This window comes from Ovis aries, chromosome 8 (genome assembly GCF_016772045.2).
Source record: "Ovis aries strain OAR_USU_Benz2616 breed Rambouillet chromosome 8, ARS-UI_Ramb_v3.0, whole genome shotgun sequence".
Lineage (NCBI taxonomy): Eukaryota > Metazoa > Chordata > Mammalia > Artiodactyla > Bovidae > Ovis > Ovis aries.
The window spans coordinates 82529736-82556516 of NC_056061.1; the positions used below are offsets into that span (position 1 = coordinate 82529736).

A 26781-nucleotide genomic window follows, 5' to 3' on the forward strand; every position below is an offset into this window, starting at 1 on the left:
ATAATCTTATTTTGTATGCACTTTTTATCAGATGCTTTAAATTCTTTCTGCAGAGATTCGTGCTTTTAATAGATTCATTAAAATAACAATGCATATTCATTATTCATTAAGTACTTGCTTTGACTTTATACTTGTACTACAACCTTCTTTTCCTGCTAACTCCAGTCTGTTTTTCTTTCTTGTTTAGTCCTGGGCCAGGCTTTTCCATGTATTGGTATACAAATACTGTTTTATTTAAGATCTTAAGGTTGCAGTATAAGAACTTGAAGGAAATAGAAATGATCTGTATCTTCCAAAAGCTAAGCGTTTGATGAATGACTGTGAATCCCTTCTGAGCACTTGGGTGATATAAATCATTGCCTGAACCTAAGATTTGTATTCGTTATCTCCAGCTGTGATTATTGCCCTTGATTGAAATGTGGTTTATGGGAGGTTTGGATCATTATCCTTTTTCCTGTTACCCAGTGTCTTCTCTTCTATTTGAGGTAATGCTGCTTTTTGGGAAGAAGTGCTACTCCCCTGATTAGAGAGAATCATATGAAGATGAAAGTTCTGCATTTAATTCTTTCATGTTTTATTTGCACACCTACTCAACAGTACTGTGAATTAACTGATTTTTTCCCCCGACACTTTTCACTTTCATTTGTGTCACTGTGACAACAACTGTGGGAAGCAGGTATATGGGTCCTCTAGAGACACAGATACCTTCCTTGATGAATCTCACTTCAGCTTTTTCTCAGTTTTGAATTCTTTCAGCTGTTTCATATATGGAACATTACGTTACGTGAAAAGCTAGAGTTGTGTGCCCTTAAGTGCTGAGATGTAGTGGTGTGACACTGAATCCTTATCTAGCTGCTTTGAGCATCATTTTTGCTAATTATCACACTTTCCCTTGTATGGTTATTGTTGTAATAAAAAGATAATAAAAAATCTTGAAGCATTATGCCTGGCTACATTCAATAATAATTGAATTAGAATAATAAACATTTCCAAGCCCTTGGTGATGGTCCGCTTATTCCCCAATCTATATAACCAAATTTCTGCGTAAGATATTGCCTTGATATAGAATGTGACAAGGTTTGGCTTGTGCTGTGAATCTTATGATTTGACAGTAGCATAACACAACTGATAATTTATTTCCAATAATGGAACATCCACTTCATTCATCTCATTTCCTGTATGTGGGGCTTCTAACCGTATCTCCTACTTGAATTAACTAGATCTGTGTACTTGAATTATTTTTTATGAATAAAGAATGTAAAAAATCTCAATCTTTATTAAGTAGTACATGTTGAAAGGATAATATTTTGGATATACCTGGTTAAATAAAGCACCTTTTGTAAACTAATTTTCTGTGATGCATGGCACCTGTTTTTCTTTCTGCATGACCACTGGGACTCTCTTTGCAGGGGGGCAGGGGGTTGTGCCCTGTCCTTGCACTGACTTTGTGTCCCTGAGCACAGAATGGAAATGTTGGGGTCCTCCACTGGACCCCAGCCTGAGTCCTGGGATCCCTGGTGAGCTAAGAGGTTAGGACAGTGGTTCTCTCCTGGTAGGGGTACTGGGCCACGTCCAGGAACATGTGGTCGTCACATCCAGGAACATGTGGTCATCACACTGGTAGACTCCAGCATCGAGAAGGTGGGGCGGGGAGCTACTCCACCCCCCACGGCGCCTGGAGAACAGTCAGGCCCTAGTGCCAGTAGTGCTGGGAAGGTCAGAGGTTGAGAAACTCTGGGTGGGAAGCTGCTGGTGGGTGAGTTGGGAGTCTCCGCGTGCCCTGCCTGTGAAGCGGGAGGGCTTGGGCTGGGATCACCATCAGTTCCCTGGAGCAGACCCCTCAGAGAAGTTCTCTGGCCATGGAGCCTGTTCGGGTACAGGGTCTGCACCTGTGAGCTGAATGGGACCCAGGAGGATCTGAGCCTGGTAGTGAGGGCTGGGTGATGAGGGCATGCAAGTTCAGAGCCCTGTCCAGGTGGGATTGGGGATGGTTCTGCAGGGAGGGTGGGAACTGGGGGTGCAGGGCTTTGCCTGGTATCTAGGGCAGGGCTCTGTAGTGGCCAGGCTTTGTTTAGGGTTGCTGAGTAGGGAATGGGGCCAAAGTTTAGCATCCACGGCTGAGACTCACCCAGATAAGCTGGGTCCCCAGCAGGGAGAGGGTCAGGTAGGAGCTGAGGTCAGGGTCTTTCAGGGGCTGAGGGTTAGAGGTCAGGGCTGAGGGTCTGGGTCCTTGGAGGCTGAGGGTCAGGGGTCAGGGCTGAGGATCATGGTCCTTCCAGGGCTGAGGGTCAGGGCTAAGGATCATGGTTCCTTCTGGAGCTGAGGGTCAGAGGTCAGGGCTGAGGATCATGGTCCTTCCAGGGCTGAGGATCTGGGTCCTTGGAGGCTGGGGGTCAGGGGTCCAGGCTAAGGATCACAGTTCCTTCCGAAACTGAGGGTCTGGGTCCTTGGAGGCTGAGGATCAGGGGCCTTCTGGGGCTGGGGGTCAGGGGTCAGGGCTGAAGCTCATGGTCCTTCTGGGGCTGAGGGTCTGGGTCCTGGAAGGCTGAGGGTTAAGGGTCAGGGTTGAGGGTCTGGGTCCTGAGAGGCTGAGGGTCAGGGGTCAAGGCTGAGGATCATGGTCCTTCCAGGGCTGAGGGTCAGGGGTCAGGGCTAAGGGTCTGGGTCCTGCTGGGGCTGAGGGTCAGGGTTCTGGGCTAACGGTCTGGGTCCTGATGGAGCTGGAGTTCATGGTCCTGGAGTTGAAGGTCAGAGGTCAGGGCTGGCCATTCTTGGTGAGGAGCTTCTCTGCCAGCAGGGTGGGGCAGTTCAGCTCTGCTCAGGCCCCAGCAGGCATAGGCATAGGTGCCCGTGTCCTTCAGCCGGAAAGACAGGAAAAGACAGGAACCTCTGCATTCCTGCCCCGCCGCCCAAAAATGTGTTGTTCCCTGTCTTGCCTTGTTCTGCTGGACTACAATTCCCGGCATTGTATTGAATTTTTTAAATTGTTATATATCTGGAGAAGGGAAAGGCACCCGACAGGAAAGGTGGGTTCAAGCCCTGAGTGGGGAAGGCCCCCTGAAGTAGGAAATGTCAACCCACTCCAGTGTTCTTGCCTGGAGAATCCTATGGGCAGAGGAACTAGAATCCATAGGTTTGCAAAGAGTCGGACATGACAGAATTGACTGAGCACGTATATGATGAAGTGAACGCCTGCATTTTGTCCCCTGTAGTCACCACACCCTGGGGCCTACACTTGCCGAGCCGCCCTCACTGCATCTCACGTGGGCCTGTGTGTTTCCTTCGTCTGCTCTGGGTGTCTCCTAGTTGGACCGCTCACCTGATTTCAGCTCTTGCTCACCTTAGGGATGATTTCCAAACCCACAATGGAAGGTGGTAGAGGGCAGAGTGTGGACCACTCCTGGAAATGGAAGCTACCAGATATTCTGGAAGCTGTCCTGCTAGAAACACTTCCTGAAGAAAATGAGAATAAACACCTGTAGAAAATGAAACAAACACCCTTTTATAATCCTTATTATAAGAAAGTGAGAAATCCACAGGTGGGGAAAAAGGTAAAGAAGAGTGAACGTTTCTGAGACAGAGAGAGAGGATCTAAAACTATAGTGGGACATGATAGTGAATGGACTTCTACTCATTCTGGGGACCTAGATTTCAGGAGATGGTTTCAACTGAACCTTGTTGAAGGGCTAGGCTGGGTGCGTGCGTGGGGCAAGAACATCCATTAGCAAAGGAAGGAGATATTTTCTTAGCTCTAAAAAAGAGAGTTCCTTTTGAATCTTGTTGGATTTGGAATTTGAATTTATGCTACCTGCGTAGTTTGGAAAACCCCAGGCTGAGAAGCTCATCTCAGTGCATCTGGGTTGAAGTGCCCAAGGGCTTGGTAGAAGTAAACACAAATCCTCTCTAGAAGAATGCCATCCTCACCCCGCTGATTAAGAACTCTGAAATATGAACAAACAACAAAAACTCGACATCTAAGGAAATGAGCCACCATGAGGGAGAGTCGCCTTGAAGCCCATTGTGTTGTGCCATTTGTCCCTCCGTTCACGCCTCTCGTTTTATCTCGTTTCATTGTACGCTAGGTGCTCTTCTCAGTGCTAAGTTTATAACAGCCAGGTATTCAGTGGGGAAGTGGGTGTTGCTGTTGACTCTAGAACTTGGTACGTTTGCCCCAGAGTCCTGCCCACTTCAGATTTCTGAGTCACTTTGAGGAAACTAGTGCTTTTCCTTTGCCAATTTGAAGTTTGTTATTTTACAAGTGAAAAAACTAAGACCACTGGTTAAGTGACCTGCCCAATATAATGAACCTTGGTTTCCTTGTCTGTAGAATGGAGATAGTACCTAACTCTTGGGTGCTGCCATGATGAAAGGTTAAACCACACGTCATCTGCCACAAATATACCTTTTCTCCTTCTCTGTGCCCATGATAGTCACAGACAGTATGGACTCAGCTCTGATTTTCAGGCAAGACTTTCTACAGAGGTTCAACTCCCAAGAGGTCTTTGTTCAAGCCCATACAAAATCCCACACTTCACTCTTAATCGTTCTCAGATTATTTCATGGTTGTGAGTTAGACAGTGACCTGTTTAAGGTCAGGGACCAGATCTTGTCCAGATTTTTATATTAATTTTGTATTATCAAGTCTTGGGCTAGTTACTTGGTGGTGGTGGTGGTTTAGTTGCTAAGTCATGTTCGACTCTTGTGACCCCATGGACTATAGCCCGCCAGGCTCCTCTGTCCATGGGATTCTCCAGGCAAGAATATTGGAGTGATTTGCTATTTCCTTCTCCAGGGGATCTTCCTGATCCAGGAATCGAACCCAGATCTCCTGCATTGCAGGCAGATTCTTTACTGACTGAGCTACGTGGGGAAATGAATGGTTACTTGGTAGATGTTTTATAATAATTGTTTATTGTTGCTTGATTGAACATGTAGTGCCATTGTTACGAGGAGTTGAAAATATTTCTGTCCAAAATGTCATCATGGTCATAATGTGAGAATGACTCAGTGGTAAAGAATCCGCCTGCCAGTGCAGGAGACGTGGGTTCAATCCCTGGGCCAAGAATATCCCTTGGAGGAGGAAATGACAGCCCACTCCAGTGTTCTTGCCTGGAAAATCCTGTGAACAGAGGAGCCTGGTGGGCTGCAATCCATGGGGTCACAGAGTTGTACACGACTAAGTGACTGAGCGTGCACGCACACATACACACACACACTCTTGAGAGTTTTGACAAAGTAAGAAAATACTTTTGCTGGCTATATGTTTATGATGTAGACATGTATATTCTGCTCTCTGTTCCTGATGGATAAGATGATTCCTACCTGGCTTCATGCTGCAGTGTCCTTTATAGCCCAGGACTGACTGCTCATTCGTGCTTGCCCAGGCATGTGTGTTGGTATTGCTCACCAAGCTGGGACTCTGTCTATGGACTGGAAATTACTGAACACCCATAGCTGCTTCTGTGTAGCCCTGAGCTCGTGTTAGGATTGGAAATGTGTCCCCTTGTCTGAGCACTGGGCCATCAGTCAGCTCTGGTCCCCTGCCTTCCTGCCCTGCCCTCTGCACCAGGATACCACCTCAATGGACTGTCGGGCGTGCTCTGTGTGTCTGCCCTGTCCATCTATTGCCCAAGGGTCGGGCATTCTTGCTCATCATTGGAACCAGGGAGGGAGCACTTGGAAGTTATCCTTCCCATAGAATCCAGCTGAGGCTGGGCCACAGCCAGCATTTCTGCTCTCTCTCAGCTGCTGGCTGCATTCCAGCACCCATTTGAGCCCTTGCTATATGAAAAACATGAAAATGCCAGGGGATTATTTCTGCAGGTAAAAGAGATGGCAGCAGACGCGGAAACAAATGGATTCATCATGCTGTAAAATGATACTTGTTTTCATCTTAGTTTAACAGTGTATAGGTATTCATGAAAAATGAAGAAAAAGAACAAATTGCCTTTATCTATTAAAATCCAGGTCAGTTAGTGTTTTGGAAAGAACTTCAAGTTGTAAGTTTAAAAAAAAAATTACTGAAATTTATGTTAGTATTGAAATAAGCTTTAAAGTTTTAAGTAATCCCAGAGATGTGTTAAGATTCAGATTTATTGTAATCAGTGTCCCTTTCATGGAGATAGAACCACTCTCAGGAGTGTGGGAGATAGAACCACTCTCAGGAGTGTGGGCCTCTGAGTAGAGCTGATGCCACAGTTGTTTTCCAAATTCTTCGCTTGACTCTGACAGTTTCTTCTTTTTTGTATGGGAAGCGGCTGACATTTTATATTTCCTTTCAGGCATGACCAAGAGGGTGTTTTCTCCCCTAACCTAGACTTGTTTATTCTTCTGTATGTACTAGCCCGGAGCTGGTTGGAGCGTCCTGCAGTGTGGTGAGTCTGTGAAACGACCCTGAGTTATTGGTGTTCCTGTCAGCCTCTGTGTGGTGACATCACCTGAGGGGCCTGGGGGATGTTTTTAGCTACTTGGAACTTTGAATCGTAATGGTGTTTATTAGTATTTCAAGAAAAACTAATTATCTAATTGTATTCATGCATTTACTGTCATCCAAGGCTGTAGTGTCTTAGATGACTGTAGCTTAACCTATTAAAAGTCCTAAGTTTCCAGCTCTTTTAATGGAAAAAAAAATAAGCAATTCCTTTCTTATTTAGAGGATTGTTGTTGTTCAGTCACTAAGTCATGTCCAACTCTTTGCGGCCCCATGAACTGTAGCTCGCCAGGCTCTTCTGTCCTCCACAATCTCTTGGAGTTTGCTCAGATTTATGTCTGTTGAGTCAGTGATGCTATCTAATCATCTCATCTTCTGCCGCCCCCTTCTCCTTTTTCCTTCAGTCTTTCCTAGCATCAGGGTCTTTTCCAGTGAGTGGGCTCTTCGGATCAGGTGGCCAAAGTGTTGGAGCTTCAGCATGAGTCCTTCCAATGAATATTCAGGGTTGCATAATAATCATAGTTCTTTTAAATTCCTGGTCTGATAATTCCAGCATCCCTGCCATTTCTGAGTCTGGTTATGATGCTCGCTCTGTCTGTTCAAACTGTGTTTTCTGCCTCTTAGTATGTCTTGTAAGTTTTTGTTCATAGGTGGATATAACATACTGGTTAAAAGGAACTGCTTTAAATAGGCCTTTAGTAATGTGGTGGGTAAGGTGTTGGGTGGGGGAGGTGTTCTGTAGTCCAGTGAGTACGTCTCAACTGTGTGTGCGTGTGTTTGTGAACACAGATTTCTTTTTTATTGTGTTGAACAATGTATAACATGAAACAGCATCTTAACCATTTCTAATGTGCAGTTCTGTATATTAATATATTCACACTCTTGTGAATGAATATATGGCTGTCTGGAGACAACCAGTCTCCAGAACTTCCCCTTGCAAAATGGAAACTCTGCACCTGTTAAACAGTGACTCCCCTGTTCCTGCCTCCCTGGAGCCCCTGGCAGTCACTGTTCTACTTTCTGCTTCTACGGATATGACTGTTTCACATGCGTTGTGTAAATGGAGTACACAGTAGTTGTCTGTTTGTGATTGTCTTATTTCACTTAGCCAGATGTTTCCGAGGTTCATCCATGTTGTGGTGTGTCAGAATTTCTCTCCTTTTTAAGGCCAAATAATGTGCCTTTGTATGTGTATGCCATGTTTTGTTTGTTTATTCATCTGATGATGGACACTTGCTTTGCTCCCACATCTTGGCGATTGTAAATAATGTTGCTGTGAATCTGGGTGTGCAGGCCTCTCTTCAGGATCCTACTTTCAGTTCTCTTGTGTCCATCTGGAAGTAGAATTGCCAGATCATACGATGGTTGTTTTTTTTTTTTGGAAACTTCATATTCCATAGCAGCTATACTATTGTGCAGTCCTGTCAGCAATACGTAAGCATTCCGGTTTCTCCGCATCCCTGTCAGTGTTTTTGTATACTAGTTGTCCTGTTGAGTGTGAGGTGATGTCTCAGTGTGGTTTTGGGTGTGAACAGTTCCCACACTCGCACTCTTTCAGGTTTCTCCAGAGCACTGTGTTCTCTTGGCCTTCGCCATGGTCTTAGCACATGCTGTCCCATTTTGCTTGTGATTCTCCCTTTGCCTCCACCATCTCCTCCATCGTGGACCTGACATCTCCCTTTCCTTCAGGTCGCAGCTGTCAGAACAGCACACACCTCCCCTTTGTGGCTTCTGTCTTTGCCATGAGCATTTGATTAATATCTAACCTGCGTCACTGGGCTTGTTGGCCCCTTGGTGGTAGGACCACATCTCTATTTGCTCACCATTGTGTTTTCAGCACCCAACTTAGTGCCTGATACGTAACAGTAGCAACATTAATTGGAGAAGGCAATGGCACCCCACTCTAGTACTCTTGCCTGGCAAATCCCATGGATGGAGGAGTCTGGTGGGCTGCAGTCCATGGGGTCGCTGAGGGTCAGACACGGCTGAGCGACTTCACTTTCACTTTTCACTTTCATACATTGGAGAAGGAAATGGCGGCCCACTCCAGTGTTCTTGCCTGGAGAATCCCAGGGACAGGGGAGCCTGGTGGGCTGCCGTCTATGGGGTCACACAGAGTTGGACACGACTGAAGTGACTTAGCAGCAGCAGCAACATTAATAATCATCACTAACACTGTGTAGCATTTACTCTGTGCCAGACACTGGTTTTCAAAAGTAAGATACAATTTATATACAGTAAATTCACCTGTTTAGTGTATAGCTCTGTGCATCTTGAGAAGCATAGCGTTGTATAACCACCGTCATATCCACACGCGGAGCAGTTCTGTCACTTCCAAGTTTCCCTGTTCCCCTTCCCCTGCCCTTTTCCTGCATTTCTTTATTTTTTCTTCCAACGTAATTGACATAACGTTGTATAAGTTTAAGGTGTATAGGGATGATGTGATACACTTACATATTGCAGAATGTGTGACTTAACACCTCCATCACCTCTCATAATTGGCATTTCTGTTTCGTGGTGACAGCATTTAAGACTGATTCTTAGCACCTGTCAGGTCTATAATGGAGTGTCGTTACCCGTAACGCCTGTGCTGTCCGTGACATCCCCAGGACTCTGGGTCTGTCTGTGTGGGCCGTTAACCTCTGGACCTTCTTCAAGTATTTTTCTCTGTTCCCCTACCCTCTGCTTAGGTGGAGCAGGTTGGCCAGGGTGGTCTGGAATTGGGTCTGTCTCTGCTCCCAGGTCACTTCTGCTCTTAGAAAATCCTGATTGGTTAGGCCCTGGTTAAATAGTTTTTCAGGAGGGTGAGCCTTGTTAAGAAGAGCAGAGTGCTCTGCTGTATTTCCAGGTGATTCCTTTTCCCCTTCCTCTGCGAGAAGCCAGGACGTTTTTCTTCAAGATTTATTGTGAGGACCTGCTGAGCTCCTGGAGGTAAATGTTACTGAAGTGGGTCCCCCTGAGACTTTTCTCTCTCAGACTTGCTCACTCTGAGCCTCTGACACTTCATCCCTTACAGTTCCAGTTTCCTTGGGGCAGCTTTGACCTCCGCTGTGGGCCCTGCGGAATGTTGGTCCTTCAGGTTCAGTCTCTCCACTTTGAGGCTGGGCCAGAGTTCAAGTACCTGAGAGTGTGACCAGCTGCTTGGTTTGCCCAGGACTGAGGGGTTTCCTGCGATGTGGGATCTTTAGTGCTGAAAGTGACACAGTTCCAGGGAAACTGGGACATTTAGGCACCTAATTTTGATTCCACTGTTTATATCAGCATCAGTCCAGACAATTCTGGACAGATATGTATCTTATGTCTGCATTTGCTGGATAACTCCAGCTTTCTCCTGTATTTGTGTGTGTGTGTGTGTCTGTCTGTCTGCGCCCGCACGTCCATGTATGCCTTCCTCAGAGATCTCTCATGCTTTCCTGTAAGTCCAGCACAAATTTTGTTTGTTGTAATTTACTCAAGATCTAGTTATATAGTAGTGGGCAGGCCCTACAGAGCTGTGACCTGTGATTTCACTTTTTACCTCTGCTGTTGAGAGCACGTTACCATGTCACTCCCTGGTCATCTATAATATAGTTACTGGTGGGTGCATATTTCTCTGCCTTATGTCTTTACCAACATTTACTGAACTAATATCCCATTTTGGACATAGAAGTTAACTCAAAATTTTCTCTTATAAAAATGCTGTGGTGGAAACCCTTATAGCTATATCTTTGTAGAAGATTATTTTCCTTTGATAAATTTCCAGAAGTAGAATTGCTGAATCAAATGGTTTGTCGCATTTTAAGTCTTTTGAATTATATCACCAAATTGTCTCTCATTTCTCTGCATCCACGTGACGCTAGGAATGATTGTTTCTTGGTCCTTGTCACTTTGATAAGTGAGATGCTCTCCCTTTCTGGTGAAGGCACTTGACTTTTGATACCAGGGAGCCCTGTAAATGGTGCCTCAGTATTTTAGCATCTAAGTTTCAGGTGTGGGTTCATCCTCCGAAGTATCTAACTCCTGCTCTCTTTTCAGCTTGTAATCAGTCTGTCTTGCAGTCTCCATGCCCTCCTTTCTCTGTACAGATGGTTCATGTTCTCAGAACTGGCAGTAGAAATCAAGCGCAGAAAGTAAATAGGAGTAACCTTCCCCGAAAATGTCTCTCTTCCCTGTTCTCTGAACACAGCCTCGGACCCCTGCCCTCTCCTCAAATTCTTTCACTCGCCTGGGCTGCAGTGCCTCAGGCTCGCAAAAGGCTCAGATTTGAATGGTTGGTGTTAATGACTGGGTTTATGAAGAGCATTCAGTCAGCATTTATTGCTTCTTTTTTTCTTAGAAGACTGTTTGGGGCGCTACACTGTACCTAAAACTTTATTGAACACTTCACTAAATGCACTACTGGTGGGTACTGCAGGTGAGAGAGAATTGTGGTTTAGTAGGTGTGATGGATTACACAGAAAAACAGCTGTACCACGAGCAGGGAAGACTCTTGCCCTGTGAGTCTGGGCGGTGCTTCTGTGTACTATGAGTATCGAAAGGAGCTAGTGCTGTTTGGACTAAGACAGCTTTTCTGTGGAAGATGTCTCTGAAGTGGACAGTCAACAGGAAAATGTAAGATTGCATCTTGTGAATAAGCCTGGGCCCAAGTGTGCATTCAAGTCTTTAGTTATCATCTCACTAGCATGTTTTGAGAATTAAGAGCTAAAGAATAACAGCAAAATAATAATTTAAAATAATTTAATCATTACTGAACCCCACTGTCTCTGCAGTGGTGCCCTAGGTTTTTCATGCGGCAGCCAAGAGACAAGTGACTGCCGAGGTACCCCTGTCTCCAGCCCTCCCCTCCTGCCCCACAGACTGTTTACCATTGATTTTTTTAAAGAAATGAAGCATAGTTGTTTTATAATATTGTATTAGCTTCAAGTGTACAGCGTAGTGATTCAGTATTTTTATAGATTATGTTCCATATAAAGTTATAATAATATAATGGCTGTATTTCCCTGTGCTGTACATTGTGTTATCCTTATTGCTTGTCTGTTTTATAGATAGGAATTTGTACCACTCAATTCCCTACCCCTGTTTTGTTCCTCCTCCTTCCCTCTCCCCACTGGTAAATGGTCTGTTAGTTATACTGTGAATATGCTTCTGTTTTGTTATATACATTCATTTTTTTTTTAGATTCCACATATAGGTGATAATAGATGGGGAAACAGTGGAAACAGTGGCTGACTTAATTTTGGGGGGCTCTAAAATCACTGCAGATAGTAATTGTAGCCATGAAATTAAAAGATGCTTACTCCTTGGAAGGAAAGTTATAACCAACCTAGATAGCATATTCAAAAGCAGAGACATCACTTTGCCAACAAAGGTCTGTCTAGTCAAGGCTCTGGTTTTTCCAGTGGTCATGTATGGATGTGAGAGCTGGACTATAAAGAAAGCTGAGTGCTGAAGAATTGATGCTTTTGAACTGTGGTGTTGGAGAAGACTCTTGAGGGTCCCTTGGACTGCAAGGAGATCCAACCAGTCCATCCTAAAGGAAAACAGTCCTGGGTGTTCATTAGGACTGATGTTGAAGCTGAAACTCCAATATTTTGGCCACCTAATGCAAAGCACTGACTCATTTGAAAAGACCCTGATGTTGGGAAAGATTGAAGGCAGGAGGAGAAGGGGACGACAGAGGATGAGATGGTTGGATGGCATCACTGACTCAATGGATATGAGTTTGGGTGAACTCTGGTAGTTGGTGATGGACAGGGAGGCCTGGCGTGCTGTGGTTCATGGGGTCCCAGAGTCAGACACGACTGAGCGACTGAACTGAACTGATAGGTGATAATGTATACCGTGTTGGTTTTTCTCTTTCTCACTTACTTCACTAAATGTATCATTCTTTAGGTTCATCTGAGAGTTTACCTTAAAAGCAGTGTTGGAAGGCAAATTTGAACTAAACTCAAGGCAACTATTGAAACTAATTAGTAACCAGTTAGAACTGCCTTGGGCTCCTTTGATACTTGTGGGTTGTGGAAAATTCCCCAGGGAGAAGAGTGACTGTAATTAGAGGCAGGTCACTGTAGTTAAAAAAATGTGGAGTTCAGGCTCCATTGCTGTCTGTGGAAAGGTGACAGCCTAGGAGCCCTGGGGTGGAGGAAGCCACCCGCCCTCCACCCTGCCTGGAGCCAGGTCCGAGGCAGCAGGCAGCTGAGGCAGCAGAGCTGCCATCCAGGGAGTAGAAATTTATTGTTGTTCAGTCCTGTTTGACTCTTTGTGACCCCGTGGACTGTAGCAGGACAGGCTTCCCTGTCCTTCACTATCTCCCGGAGCTTGCTCAGACTCATATCCATTGAGTCGATGATGCCATCCAATCATCTCATCCTCTGTTGTCCTCTTCTTCTCCCTTTTATCTTTCCCAGCATCAGGGTCTTTCCCAAGGAGTCAGTTCTTCGCATCAGGTGGACAAAGTATTGGAGCTTCAGCTTCAGCATCAGTCCTTCCAATGAATATTCAGGACTGATTTCCTTTAGGACTGACTGGTTTGATCTCCTTGCTGTCCAAGGGACTCTCGAGTCTTCTCCAGCACCACAGTTCAAAAGCATCAATTCTTCGGCTCTCAGCTTTATAGTCCAACTCTCACATCCAGACATGGCTACTGGAAAAACCATAACTTTGTCTGTACAGACCTCTGTGGGCAAAGGAATGTCTCTGCTTTTTTAATATGCTGTCTAGGTTTGTCATAGCTTTTCTTCCAGGGAGCAAGCGTCTTTTATGACTGCAGTCACTGTCTGCAGTGATTTTGGAGCCCAAGAAAATAAAATCTGTCACTGTTTCCATTTTTCCCTCATCAATTTACTGTGAAATGATGGGGCCAGATGCCATGATCTTTGTTTTTTGAATGTTGAGTTTTAAGCCAGCTTTTTTACTCTCCTTTTTCACATTTATCAAGAGGTTCTTTTCTAGAAATTGGGGTGTGTTTAATTTATATCACCAGTCAGGAAAACTCATTTTTTTTCCTCTCCTCTTCTTTTCTCAGACCCACAAACAAGTTTATAATCACAAGCTTCAACTTTAGCTTGTTTGGAATATTTCATTCAAAAGTTTCTGCTTTGTTAATTTTATCTTTCTATTTGGGATTCATCTAGCAACATCTGTATGTTTTTTCCCCAAATCTACTTTTTGCTTCTCATTTCAATCTTCTGCTTAACTCCTGTCTTAAAATTTTATACTTTAAAGAAATAGAGCTTTATTCTGCAAATTTCTTATCTCCATTTGTTACTGTTAGTATGTATTTTCTTTGTGGACACTTTCTTAGCTTGAGAACTAGAATAGCATTTTTTTATTCTTTATTGGGATTTTCTAGATTGAGAGAATACTCATTATAACTAAAAAAAACTCCTTAATAATTGAATTGTCTAAAATCCCCATCCTATTGAGCCTTTCTGGTGCTCAGGGACTCCTGCCCACTCTCAGCTGGTGCTCGGCGAGATCCTTAGCTCTGAAGAGCTCTGAACATGTATTCCTGATGCATCTGTGGAGAGAGAAGTACTCCACGCCCACCTGCTCCTCCACCATCTTGTCATCCCCTTTATCTAAAAGCTTCAGAGGACTGATGCCTAATACAGTTCACAGGTGTTAAATCTGTTTATTGTCAGATATACCATCCATGTAGAAAAATACGTCAGACACAGAGGTCGTAAAGAACAATGACAGAGGGAACACCCCCAAACTGCAGCCCCGATCCAGACCTGGACTGTCTGGCTATTGTGCACCTGCCAGACCATGCCTGTGCCCTTCCCTAATCGCAGTTTCCAGCCCCCTCTCCTTTTCTGGTAACTAGTCTACTGCTTTGTATTTGCCTTGCTTTAAAAATTTTACTTGTACTTATGCAGTCTTAAGTGATAAATTAGTTTGGCTGTTTTGAACTTTATGTAAATGAATTCATGTTGTAAGTATTCTTTCATAAGGTCCTTCTGTTCAGCATTGTGCCTGTGAAATTCCCTCCTCTTCTGTGTAGTGCTTATTTACATTGCTGTATAGAATTCTGTTGTTTGAGTATACCACACACGATCCATTTAGGTTTGTTTCAGTGTCTGGCTAATGTAAATGCCGCTGCTGCTATAAATGGCTGTTTATTTATTCCCTGGAGAGTTTGAAGGATCTGTCTGGTGCACATATTCAGGAGAGGAATTGCTGCTTGCAGAGCATTCACGTCTTCAGTAGTACTAGCTAACACCAGCAGTTTTCCAGAGTCATGACAGCCTTATAGCTTTTAATGAATCCATTTCTATCAAAATTGTCTAAATGAAAAACATCTTCCCCAATTTATATTATCTCTGATGTTTAACATTAATTCGGATGATTTAAAAAATAACTGAAAAATGTGTTTTTAATCCCCCCCCCATAGTAAATTTTATCCTTGTTGGTGGAAAGTAGGAATCAGATAAACCAGAATAAACCGTAGTGAGATAATTCTAGTTAGAAAATAGAGTCTCTGACTGGAGACAGGTGGGGCAGCGTGTGTAGCATGGGGCCTCCTGGGTGGTAGGTGTTCAGTTAAGGTTTGTTGGTCAGTTAATCCAGAAGTGCCTATAATTAGTATAGGATTTTTTTTTAAATGATGTACAGTTCTATCCGTAAGTTGTACTTTCCCAAATTCTGGGACTCCTGATTTATCATTAGAACTGGATGGTGTGGAAAGTTAGAGTGTGAAGCATCTTACAAGTTTACTGTCTCCTAGGAGATGGTTGTCAGATTGTTAATTCAATCAGGCACATGTATTATTTGCTCTTAGATTGTAATCTCCTAAAAGCAGGAATAGATTTTTCAGTGATTTAATATAGGAATAGTTTAAAAATAAGCTGCAGTTAACAAAAGCATGTTTGGGCCAGAATTCAGATGTTAGCATTGTTTATGTCTAATGAAAGATTCAGGGGTGGCTCATGGGCCTGTATTAATAGTTTTAAAGTAGAAACATCATAATGCTAAAACTATGCAATCTATTACTGAAAAACTTTGTATGAATAGTTGTTTTTCTCACCTGATTTTAAAAAACGAGGTGAGATATATTAATACATAACGAATCTATCATGTTAATCATTTTTACCTGTACAGTCCAACGACAATGACCTTAATAGAAGTACATGCACATTTTTATGCAACCATTACCACTGGCCAGGTCCAGAAATTTTTCTTCATCTCAAACTGAAAGTCTGTACCCATTAATTAAGAACTCCCCAATCTCCCCTCTCCCAGCCCCTTGCAGCCACCATTCTACTCTGTCTCTGAAATTGACTGCTCTAGATTCTTCATATAAGTGGAATCATACTTATATATATTTGCCCTTATGTGTCTGGTTTATTTCACTTGGCGTAATGTCTTCAAGTTTCATCCATGTTGTAGCATGTTTCAGACACAATTTCTTTTTAAGGCTGAATAACATTGTATGTGTTTCCACATCTTGTTTACTCACGCATCTGTCTGAGGACACTCGGGTTGCCTCCACCTTCAAGCTTTTGTGAATAGTGCTGCTTTGAACATGGATGTACATGTGCAAATATTTGTTTCAAGTCACTGCTTTCAGTTGAATAGTTGCCTTTTAACCTTTTTATACCAAACCCTTTTACTAGTGCTGATTTGAAAATCAGCTTCCCCTAGAAACTGATCAGTTATATCCTTATTTTCTCCTGAGAAAATAAGACAGAAAGAAGGGGAGCATCCCACATCGCCTGTTTCTGTTAATGGTAGCACTAAGACTGGCGCCAGCCTGGGCCTTGCAGGTCATGGGGTTGCAAGGAGTCGGACACAGCTTAGCAGCTGAAAAGCTGAGCTTCCCTGTGGCTCAGTAGTAAAGAATCCACCTGCCAGTGCAGGGGACATGGGCTTGATCCCACATGCTATGGAGCAACTAAGCCCGTGTGCCGCCGCTACTGAGCCGGTGCTCTGGAGCCCAGGAGCTGCAGCACCTGAAGCCTCCAGCCCTAGAGCCTGGGCCCCGTAACAAGAGAAGCCGCCACAGCGGGAAGCTGGCTCACTGGAGAGCAAACCCTGCTTGCTGCAACTACAGAAAAGCCTGAGCAGCAATGAAACCAAAACTAAAGAACTACATGGAGTTAAGAACAGCAAAGAGTTAAAAAATAAAAGATAGGCACCTGCTTTCAGTAATTAGGAGACTATAATTGTGTTCTTTTGTTGTTAGATTTTGATATCCACTATCCGTTTGAGAAATAATAAAGCTGCATGCCATTTTTCTTTAAAATAGCTGCCTTATTTGTCTAGCATATATGGAACTTTTAATTTTAAAAGTTTGGTTTAAAACCATAGCAACATACACAAAATGAAACACTTTGATCTGTGCTTTTACTATGGAAATTTATCCTACATACTGACACTTTATTTCAATAGTTATTTAAGGCTTCCATTCTGGAGAGTTGGGATGTCAGTGATTTTTAACCTTTTTGGTTTTAGGGCCCCTTTGTATCTCAAAAATTTTTGAAGTCCAAAAAGAGCTTTGAGTATGTGGATTTTGGTGCTCATTTGCTTTAGTCGTATCCGACTCTGCAACCCCATGGACCATAGCCTGCCAGGTTCCTCTGTCTATGGGATTCTCCAGGCAAGAATACTCCTCCAATGTGGGTGTGAGCTGCTGATTTACGATATTAGAAACTAAAACAGAAATAAAAAAATTTACTAGCTCATTTAAAAACAAACCTAAAAATTATAAATAATCTATTTTCTATGAAAGAATAGCTGTACTTTCTAACTGAAAACTTTACTGAGAAGAGTAGCAATATTTCACATTTTGGTACAATATCTTCAGTGTCTCAGTTCAGTTCAGTCACTCAGTCGTGTCTGACTCTTTGTGACCCCATGAATTGCAGCACGCCAGGCCTCCCTGTCCATCACCAACTCCCAGAGTTCACCCAAACTCACGTCCATCAAGTCGGTGATGCCATCCAGCCATCTCATCCTCTGTCGTTCCCTTCTCCTCCTGTCCCCAATCCCTCCCAGCATCAGAGTCTTTTTCAATAAGTCAACTCTTCGCATGAGGTGGCCAAAGTACTGGAGTTTCAGCTTTAGCATCATTCCTTCCAAAGAAATCCCAGGGCTGATCTCCTTGCAGTCCAAGGGACTCTCAAGAGTCTTCTCCAACACCACAGTTCAAAAGCATCAATTGTTCAGCGCTCAGCTTACTTTACAGTCCAACTCACATCCATACATGACCACTGGAAAAACCATAGCCTTGACTAGATGGACCTTTGTTAGCAAAGTAATGCCTCTGCTTTTGAATATGCTGTCTAGATTGGTCATAACTTTCCTTCCAAGGATCAAGCGTCTTTTAATTTCATGGCTGCAGTCACCATCTGCAGTGATTTTGGAGCCCCCCAAAATAAAGTCTGACACTTTCCACTGATTCCCCATCTATTTCCCATGAAGTGATGGGACCAGATGCCGTGATCTTCATTTTCTGAATATTGAGCTTTAAGCCAAGTTTTTCACTCTGCTCTTTCACTTTCATCAAGAGGCTTTTTAGTTCCTCTTCACTTTCTGCCATAAGGGTGGTGTCATCTGCATATCTGAGGTTACTGATATTTCTCCTGGCAATCTTGATTCCAGCTTGTGCTTCTTCCAGCCCAGCATTTCTCATGATGTACTCTGCATAGAAGATAAATAAACAGGGTGACAATATACAGCCTTAACGTACTCCTTTTCCTACTTGGAACCAGTCTGTTGTTCCATGTCCAGTTCTAACTGTTGCTTCCTGACCTGCACACAGATTTCTCAAGAGGCAGGTCAGGTGGTCTGGTATTCCCATCTCTCAGAATTTTCCACAGTTTATTGTGATCCACACAGTCAAAGGCTTTGGCATAGTCAATAAAGCAGAAATGGTCTAAACATACTGAAAAGATAGTTATATTCCCATATCTGCATCTGTATTCAATCTGTTGCAATATGCTGTTTTGTTGTAATGTCTAAAGAAAATCTGACCTCACATAGATATGTGGTTGGAAAAGGGAAGAGTATTTTAATAGTCTTCTCAGCTAATCATGGATATTTTTGTTACTCCACTAGAACTCAACAAGTGGTAGTTTCTTAAAGGTTAGTACCAATGTGGAATTTTAAATGTATTAGTGGGCCCAGCACCTAGAGTCCTGGCCTCACTCTTTCCTCGAGAACAAACATCATGAGCTTCAGCGCCCAATCCACCTTCTCCAACTACCGGTCCCTGGGCTCCGTGCAGTCATCGGGCCACCGGGTCTGACTGGCCAGCAGCGTGGCCAGCGTCTATGCAGGCGCCGGGGGCTCGGGCTCCCAGATCTCCGTGTCCTGCACCACCAGTGTCCGGGGCGGCTGGGGGTCCAGGAACCTGGGCGCCGGGATGGCCAGGGGTCTGGTGGGTGTAGGGGGCATCCAGGGCGAGAAGGAGACCATGCAAGACCTGAATGACTGCCTGGCCTCCTACCTGGAGAAGGTGAGCCTGGAGGCGGATAACCGGAGACTGGAGAGCAAAATCCGGGAACACCTGGAGAAGAAGGGACCCCAGGTCAAAGACTGGGGACACTGCCTGAAGATCATTGAGGACCTGAGGGCTCAGATTTTTGCAAATTCTGTGGACAGCGCCCGCATTGTTCTGCAGATTGACAATGCCCGTCTTGCTGCTGATGACTTCAGAGTCAAGTATGAGATGGAACTGGCCATGTGCCAGTCTGTGGAGAGTGACACACATGGGCTCCGCAAGGTCATCGATGACACCAGTGTCACCCGGCTGCAGCTGGAGACTGAGATCGAGGTTCTCGAGGAGCTGCTCTTCATGAAGAAGAACCATGAGGAGGAAGAAAAGGGTCTACAAAACCAAATTGCCAACTCTGGGCTGACCGTGGAGTTGGATGCCCCCAAACCTCAGGACCTTAGCAAGATCATGGCAGACATCCGGGCCCAGTATGACGAGCTGGCTCAGAAGAACCGAGAGGAGCTGAACAAGTGCTGGTCCCGGCAGATTGAGGAGAGCACCGCAGTGGTCACCTCGCAGACCGCGGAGATAGGAGCTGCTGAGATGACCCTCACAGAGCTGAGGCGCACCGTGCAGTCCCTGGAGATCGACCTGGACTCCATGAGAAATCTGAAGGCCAGCTTGGAGAACAGCCTGAGGGAAGTGGAGGCCCGCTACGCCATGCAGATGGAGCAGCTCAACGGAGTCCTCCTGCACCTGGAGTCAGAGCTGGCCCAGACCCGGGCAGAGGGGCAACGCCAGACCCAGGAGTACGAGGCCCTGCTGAATGTCAAGGTCAAGCTGGAGGCTGAGATCAATACCTACCGCCGTCTGCTGGAAGATGGGGAGGATTTCAGTCTTGGTGACGCTCTGGACAGCAGCACCTCCAGGCAAAGCATCCAGAAGACCACCACCCTCAGGCTCGTGGATGGCAAAGTGGTGTCTGAGACCTCAGACACCAAAGTTCTGAGGCACTGAGGCAGCAGAAGCAGGGTCCCCTGGGGGGCAGGAGGTCAATAAAAGTTGAGACATTATTGCAAAAAAAATAAAAATAAAAAATAAATGTATTAGTGACTTTTTCGTACTTGTTTATACTAAAATCCATTTCTCTTTTTTGCACTTTGAATGATTCTGTAAAGCATAATTGTTATCAATATGCATTGGTCATTTGAAAAATGTTGCTTTAAGCTATGTGAATATTCCAAATACTGACACACTATGAAATATGAAGTCTGCTATCAAAAGTTAACCTTTATCAATACCACCTTCTTTTGCTTGCAGAGTGTCTTTAAATCTTGGCATTCTATCAAGCACATGATGATAGATGCTGTTTTTCCCACAATTTTAATTTTAACTTGAAAACTCTACTTTTATTATTGGCAACAAATACCATCAGTGACAGCTCAGTTTGTTCATGTTAAAGAAAAATGTCTGCCAAAGACCCAAGCCTGAATGACCATGATTTGTCAGTCATTCTTTCCAGTAAACATGGTGTTCCATGAAGAAGGCGGTGTGCTCAGCCCATAGCTTAGACTAGCACAAGTGCTTCTCCTCAGTTGCCCCATGGCGCTGCAGTCTGCACAAGGGCTGTGTGAGAGCTCACTGTTTGAAACAGAGAGCTGAACAACCATGGCCTCAAGGGGTGAGATTGAATAATAATCATTTTTACTGCTGCATTAAGAACATCCTTAAACGTGGACGGCATGTTAAAAGGTCTGACGAGCCCTGGTACCGGCTGATGCTGGGCCTTGGTCTGTGCCATTGGGCTGGCGGTTGCCCCCGCTGTTGCTTTTGCACAATTGAAAGAAATTGTGATGCAGTGAAGATTTATAATGTCTTAGTGTTATTTTGAAAGTAATTTTGATGTTATGGACCACCTCCTGTCTGGGGAGGATGTGAGGGAATGGATGGTATACATTGTCGTGTTTAATGTGGGTTAAACATTAGTAATTGCTGGGTCTTGAGAAGGTGCTTTTGCTTTTCCTCTCTGGTGCTCGTCTACAGGCCAGGGGTAGGGACTAAGGGAATATTGTACCATGGTGTTAGGATTTCTGGAGGAAGAACATAGCATTCATTTGAATTTGATAGCATTTGTTTTTACTTTTTCCCCCTTAGGTACAAGTGCTTCCTCAGAGAATTGAATTGTTTTGATTTTAGACACAAAGGAAGTATATGTACTGTGACTCATTTGAATTAGGGTATCTCAAGGAAGTTATTTGTAGCTTCTGCCTTGCCTTGGCCTGCATCCTCTTAGAAACTTCCATTGAGTAACTTGTTTGTGCTAAGTTCTGTGACAGGGATGAAAAGCGTAGGTTCTCAGCCTCTGGGAGTGCCGGGAAGAGAGTCAGGATGAAGCGAGATGAAGGCTGTTGGCGGGTTAGCATGGGGTCTCTGGGAAGCTTCCCAGGAAAGGTGCTGTGTAGTAGGTGTTAGAGGAGATGTGGGCCTGGCTTGGGAAAGGAGCACAGGCCATGGCAACAAGAAGGAGAGGGGACGCAGTCTAGGGATTGGCCAGAGGGTGAGGGCTGAACACAGGCCGGGTGCGGGGGCTGTAACAGAGGAGGACACGTGCCATCAGATCGCGAAGGGTCCTGCTGGCACTTGATCTCATAGGCCAGTGGCTCTGAGAGCTGGTTCCAGACCAGCAGCGTCAGCGTCTCTTGGGAACTTGTTAAAGATGCAGATATCCAGGTCCAGTGTCAGGTATGGGGGTGAGGTAGGGCTGGGCTGTCCATTTCAGCTAGCTCTCTGGGGGTGGCCTGGTGCCGGGGAGGTGAGAGGACAGTCCAGGCTCTTTGAGCAGCCTTGAGTTTTAGAAAGATCACTCTGAGGGTTCTCTGGAAGGTGGGACGGAGGGGGGAAGTTAGGGAGCAAGTCGTCCAGTGTTTCTGTGGATGTGATGTGGAGCCGGACCAAAGGCAGCAGGAAGGAATGGGTTTGCTGGAGATAGATTCTCTGAAACTTTATTGCTAGTAGACAACGTAAAAGCCGACAGCTGGGCTTTGCTCTGTGACCTGCTGGCAGTCATGAATGGAGAGTTTTAAAGGCTCTCGCTGCCTTGTGTCTTCAGGGAAGAGCTTTTACTGAAAGTGAAAACATCCCTTCAGATACTTGCTGGAGCCTCTTCCATCTCCTTTTTGAGGATGTCGCTTAGCTCAAGATGGTGACCTCTGGCCGGGAAGTGCGCACATTCAGGGCTCCCAGTCTCAGAAGGGACAGTGCAGTGTTGTTTCACTCACTCTGCGCAGCCACTGGCAAGCTTAGTAAATGGCACATGGCATCCAGCTCCTTACGGTGCGTGTTGCCTGTGAGTCGGCGTGGAGTGCTCTTTTACTATTGAAATCTTACCAGTGTGTAGCTCCATTTGGTAAACATGTGTGTCCAGAGGGGTCTCTGATTTCAGTTACAGCGATTATTATGTTATTGTATTATGTTTATCTGTTTACTAGTAAAAGTGTGTTAAAACCTTTATTCTTCAGGATTTTAAATTCTTTTTCTGTGTGTCCCATTTTGTCTTACAGATTTGTCAGACTCCAGGGCCTTCAAGCTGTGATTAATCTGATGGTTCATGAAACAACTGGGAAAACAGACGTTTTGTGTGCCGTTTGAAGAGTGTGTGTCTATGTATATTTAAAACTTTCTTTCTATACATACACATTTACACGAGAAGAGAGGCTCATTCTTGTGCTCTCTTGAAGAGTTTTACAACTGATGAAAATTAATTTAAGAATCAGATGGAGCAACTTGACACCACTGGGCTTGGGAGCCCGGGGAGAGAAATACATCACTAATGGCCAGTTTTCCATATGGTCTTCACGGGTAAAGAAAGTTTGCAAAAAGAAGAGAAAAAAAAGCTTGCACAGATCAAGCCTCAAAAATACCTCTCCAGTTTAAAGAAGGAACTAAATGAGAAGGTGACTGAGGGGGAAGTGTGATTTCAAGCCTTGCAGGTGGGAGTGTGCCGTGCTTTTTGCACTTTATTTTTCAGTGGGTCTGGTGATTTGGACAGACGTTAAAATTCAGGACTGAAGGGTGGCTCTCACTGTGTGCTTAGGACTGGAGGAAAGCCAGCCAGGTTGTGATGGGGCAAGTTTGAACAATGAACTGATTTCTTTGCCTTTTTAAAAGTCCAGAAATTTAAATTTATTATTTCCCTTTTCCTTGCCTGTATCTGTAGGATAGTTCCTTAAGGTAGCAATTGAAACTGCTAATCACAAAATAATTATCAAGGCACATCCTTGTAAAGCTTCTTTCCTTGGACTGTACCCGGGGCATTTGGAGACGGTCTTTGAAGGTGGTCAGGAGAGTGCCCTTCAGACAGCACAGTCACTCTTCAGGGAGACAGTGAGAAAAGAACCCGACTCTTGCCTATGTTTCCACTTTAAGGGGTTCTCTCCTGTGTTGAGTCCAGGCATACTTGCATGTAAGAGGGGGACCAATTTATGGACTTAATTCTGGGATTAGTTTTTTCCTTTCAGGATGGAAAAACACGTCATCCTTAGGAGCAGAAAGGGGAGGAGTGACTAGGGGAGGGAGTACGGAGACCTGTAGCCCAGCTGGGCTGCCCTTTGTCAGCACGTGTGTTTAGATTTGCTGGAGGCCCACGTTCCTGTTGAGCCCTGGAACCTCCTGGCTCTGCTAGGGGCAGGGGCTTCCTCGCTTGCCTCTATGGCCCCCAGGGCTGCGTCAGCCTGTGTCGCGGCCCTCCCTGGGGACACAGCCACCTGCTGGGAAGCCCGGTTAGGCTCTGAAGTTGGAGGTTTCTGGCTCTGAACAGCGAGGAAAGAGTTTTTTTTTCCTCCTAAAATTTGGACTGCTGTCTGCACAAACTCCAGTCTGTTTTGCACAGTTTGTGTGCCTTTTTTTCCCTTTATGCAATCTTCTTCAGCTTTAGCAGCAGAAATTGGTGTAGCTGAGAAAGCAAGCCCAAGGGTGGCTTCAGAAGGAAGATGATCCCGTGTGTTCTGCCTCTGTATCTGAACTTTTGAAGGGGACACTCCAGCTCGAGGGATTCTTAAAGCCTTAAGTTACTTGAAATCTGTGTATTTGCAGCCCTTTGTGTCTGGAATCACATTACACTAAACTGGAATCTCAGGCTGAATAAGAAGAACCAAGTGAAAAGAACACTCAGTTTCTTTATCACCACTTGTCGATGATGCTCTTTCTCCAAAGGGTCACCCGGCTCTTCCTCTAAGGACTTGAAAATAAAAATGGACCCCACGTTTTTTTTTAAGCATTATCTTTTCTTAGCAGACTGCCATCATCTTTTATAGAGGAATTTTTCACTATGCATTTGGTGGAGCTTTATAAAATACTGACCTTTTAATTAGAACGAGGTCAGTTTCAATTAAAGGGGGTCGGGCAAAACAGCACAAGCCAACAACAGAAGTAACACCAGTCAGTGAGAGCAATTGGTTTAAATTTTTCGGCATTCAGCCTTGCTCTTTAAGTAAAACGGTTCTTCCAAAAAAAGTATGTATGCAGCGGTGGAGCATGGGCCTGTCCTGTGCAGCGACTCCAACATCCTCTGCCTGTCCTGGAAGGGCCGCGTCCCCAAGAGTGAGAAGGAGAAGCCCGTGTGCCGCAGGCGCTACTATGAGGAGGGCTGGCTGGCCACGGGCAACGGGCGCGGCGTCGTCGGGGTGACCTTCACCTCCAGCCACTGCCGCCGGGACAGAAACACTCCACAGAGAATCAACTTCAACCTGCGGGGCCACAATAGCGAGGTGAGCGGGCTTCTATTTTGCTTTCGGTCTGGTCACGGGTGGTGTTTGTAAGCCCTGCCCGGCATGGACCCCAGGTCCTCAGACTTGCTGCCAGGGGAGACTTCTCAGACTTGAACCCTGTCTTCTGTGTGTGTTCCCAGGGAGACCCTATTCCCGGTGGCCTGTGTAACCTCTCCAGCATCCCTCATTCTTTTGCCGTGGTTGGTGGGGCCCCTCGGCAGGGACCCCAGAGTGGCGTTCTGACCCGGTGTGAGATTGGATGAGATGCTCCTAACCTGTCTGTCACGCTCTGAGCCTTATGGTCACCTTTATCCAGGCAAAGTCCCTGCCCTGGGGTCAGATGGGCCGTGCTGACCATGGACATGGTGCTGTCTCGGTCATGCACAGTTCACATCTGCGTGCTTGGTGGTGGCCTCACACCTAGCGTGTATTCTCATGTCGGAGGTAGATAAAAAAACTAACTGGACGGAAATGAAGGGAGTAATTAATAGGACAAGAGCCACGAGTTTTCACATCTGCTGGCTATAGTATATTGAGGACATTATGCTATGTATACCTGTGTATAGACTCCTTTGGGCTTCTGATAAACATAAATGTGGTCATTATCTTTGAAATTCCTTCAACCAGCATTTAGTGAGCAGTGTGCTTGAAAGAAGTGTACTTACATAGCCTGTTAACCATATTCATGCTGCCCTGTCCACTAGTTTCTTATGAGGAATCCACCTTATATTGTCATTAGGTGGTTTTGGGTAGTTCTAAAGGGAAAGAATATTTTTGAAGGGTCAGTTCAGTTCAGTTGCTCAGTCGTGTCCAACTCTTTGCGACCCCATGAACCGCAGCAGGCCAGGCCTCCCTGTCTATCATCAACTCCCAGAGTCTACCCAAACCCGAATCTACCCAAACCCATATCCATTGTGTCAGTGATGCCATCCAACCATCTCATCCTCTGTCATCCCCTTCTCCTCTTGCCCTCAATCTTTCCCAGCATCAGGGTCTTTTCAAATGAGTCGGCTCTCTGCATCAGGTGGCCAAAGTATTGGAGTTTCAGCTTCAACATCAGTCCCTCCGATGAACACCTGGGACTGGTTGGATCTCCTTGCAGTCCAAGGGACTCTCAAGAGTCTTCTCCAACACCACAGTTCAAAAGCATCAATTCTTCAGCGCTCAGCTTTCTTTATAGTCCAGCTCTCACATCCATGCATGACCACTGGAAAAACCATAGCCTTGACTAGACGGACCTTTGTTAGCAAAGTAATGTCTTTGCTTTCCAATATGCTATCTAAGTTGGTCATAACTTTCCTTCCAAGGATCAGGCGTCTTTTAATTTCATGGCTGCAATCACCATCTGCAGTGATTTTGGAGCCCCCCAAAATAGAGTCTGACACTGTTTCCACTGTTTCCCCATCTGTTTGCCATGAAGTGATGGGACCAGATGCCATGATCTTCGTTTTCTGAATATTGAGCTTTAAGCCAACTTTTTCACCCTCGTCTTTCACTTTGATCCAGAAGCTCTTTAGTTCTTCTTCACTTTCTGCCATAAGGGTGGTGTCATCTCCGTATCTGAGGTTATTGATATTTCTCCTGGCAGTCTTGATTCCAGCTTGTGCTTCCTCCAGCCCAGCATTTCTCATGATGTACTCTGCATATAAGTTAAACAAGCAGGGTGACGATATACAGCCTTGACGTACTCCTTTCCAGTACTCCTTGGAACCAGTCTGTTTTTCCATGTTCAGTTCTAACTATTGCTTCCTGACCTGTATACAGGTTTCTCAAGAAGCAAGTCAGGTGGTCTGGTATTCATATCTCTTTCAGAATTTTCCACAGTTTATCGTGGTCCACACAGTCAAAGGCTTTAGCATGGTCAATAAAGTAGGAATAGATGTTTTTCTGGAATTCTCTTGCTTTTTCCATGATCCAGCTGCTGCTGCTACTGCTGCTAAGTCGCTTCAGTTGTGTCCGACTCTGTGCAACCCCATAGACGGCAGCCCACCAGGCTCCCCCGTCCCTGAGATTCTCCAGGCAAGAACACTGGAGTGGGTTGCCATTTCCTTTTCCAATGCATGAAAGTGAAAAGTGAAAGTGAAGTCGTTCAGTCGTGTCCGACTCTTAGCGACCCCATGGACTGCAGCCTACCAGGCTCCTCCGTCCATGGATTTTCCAGGCAAGAG

General features: G+C 45.1%; 2 protein-coding genes across 4 annotated transcripts in view; both read left to right on the top strand.

The window, feature by feature from the left end:
• TULP4 (TUB like protein 4) overlaps positions 1–26781 on the top strand; it is a 197865-nt gene that overhangs the window by 30796 nt on the left and 140288 nt on the right. For 2 of the 3 annotated variants that reach the window (XM_027972621.2, XM_060419299.1), the window contains exon 2: positions 22409–24613. In XM_027972621.2, the coding sequence (XP_027828422.1) occupies positions 24362–24613 (252 nt within the window). In that variant the 5' untranslated portion in view covers positions 22409–24361. Of the gene's footprint in view, positions 1–6281; positions 6375–22408; positions 24614–26781 lie in introns of all 3 variants that reach the window. The other variant, XM_060419298.1, reaches the window with a different exon arrangement.
• Positions 18572–19921, top strand: LOC105609000 (keratin, type I cytoskeletal 18-like). The gene is given in 1 exon segment (XM_042253677.2): positions 18572–19921. A coding segment is annotated over 1 exon segment (1284 nt). The 5' UTR covers positions 18572–18581; the 3' UTR covers positions 19866–19921.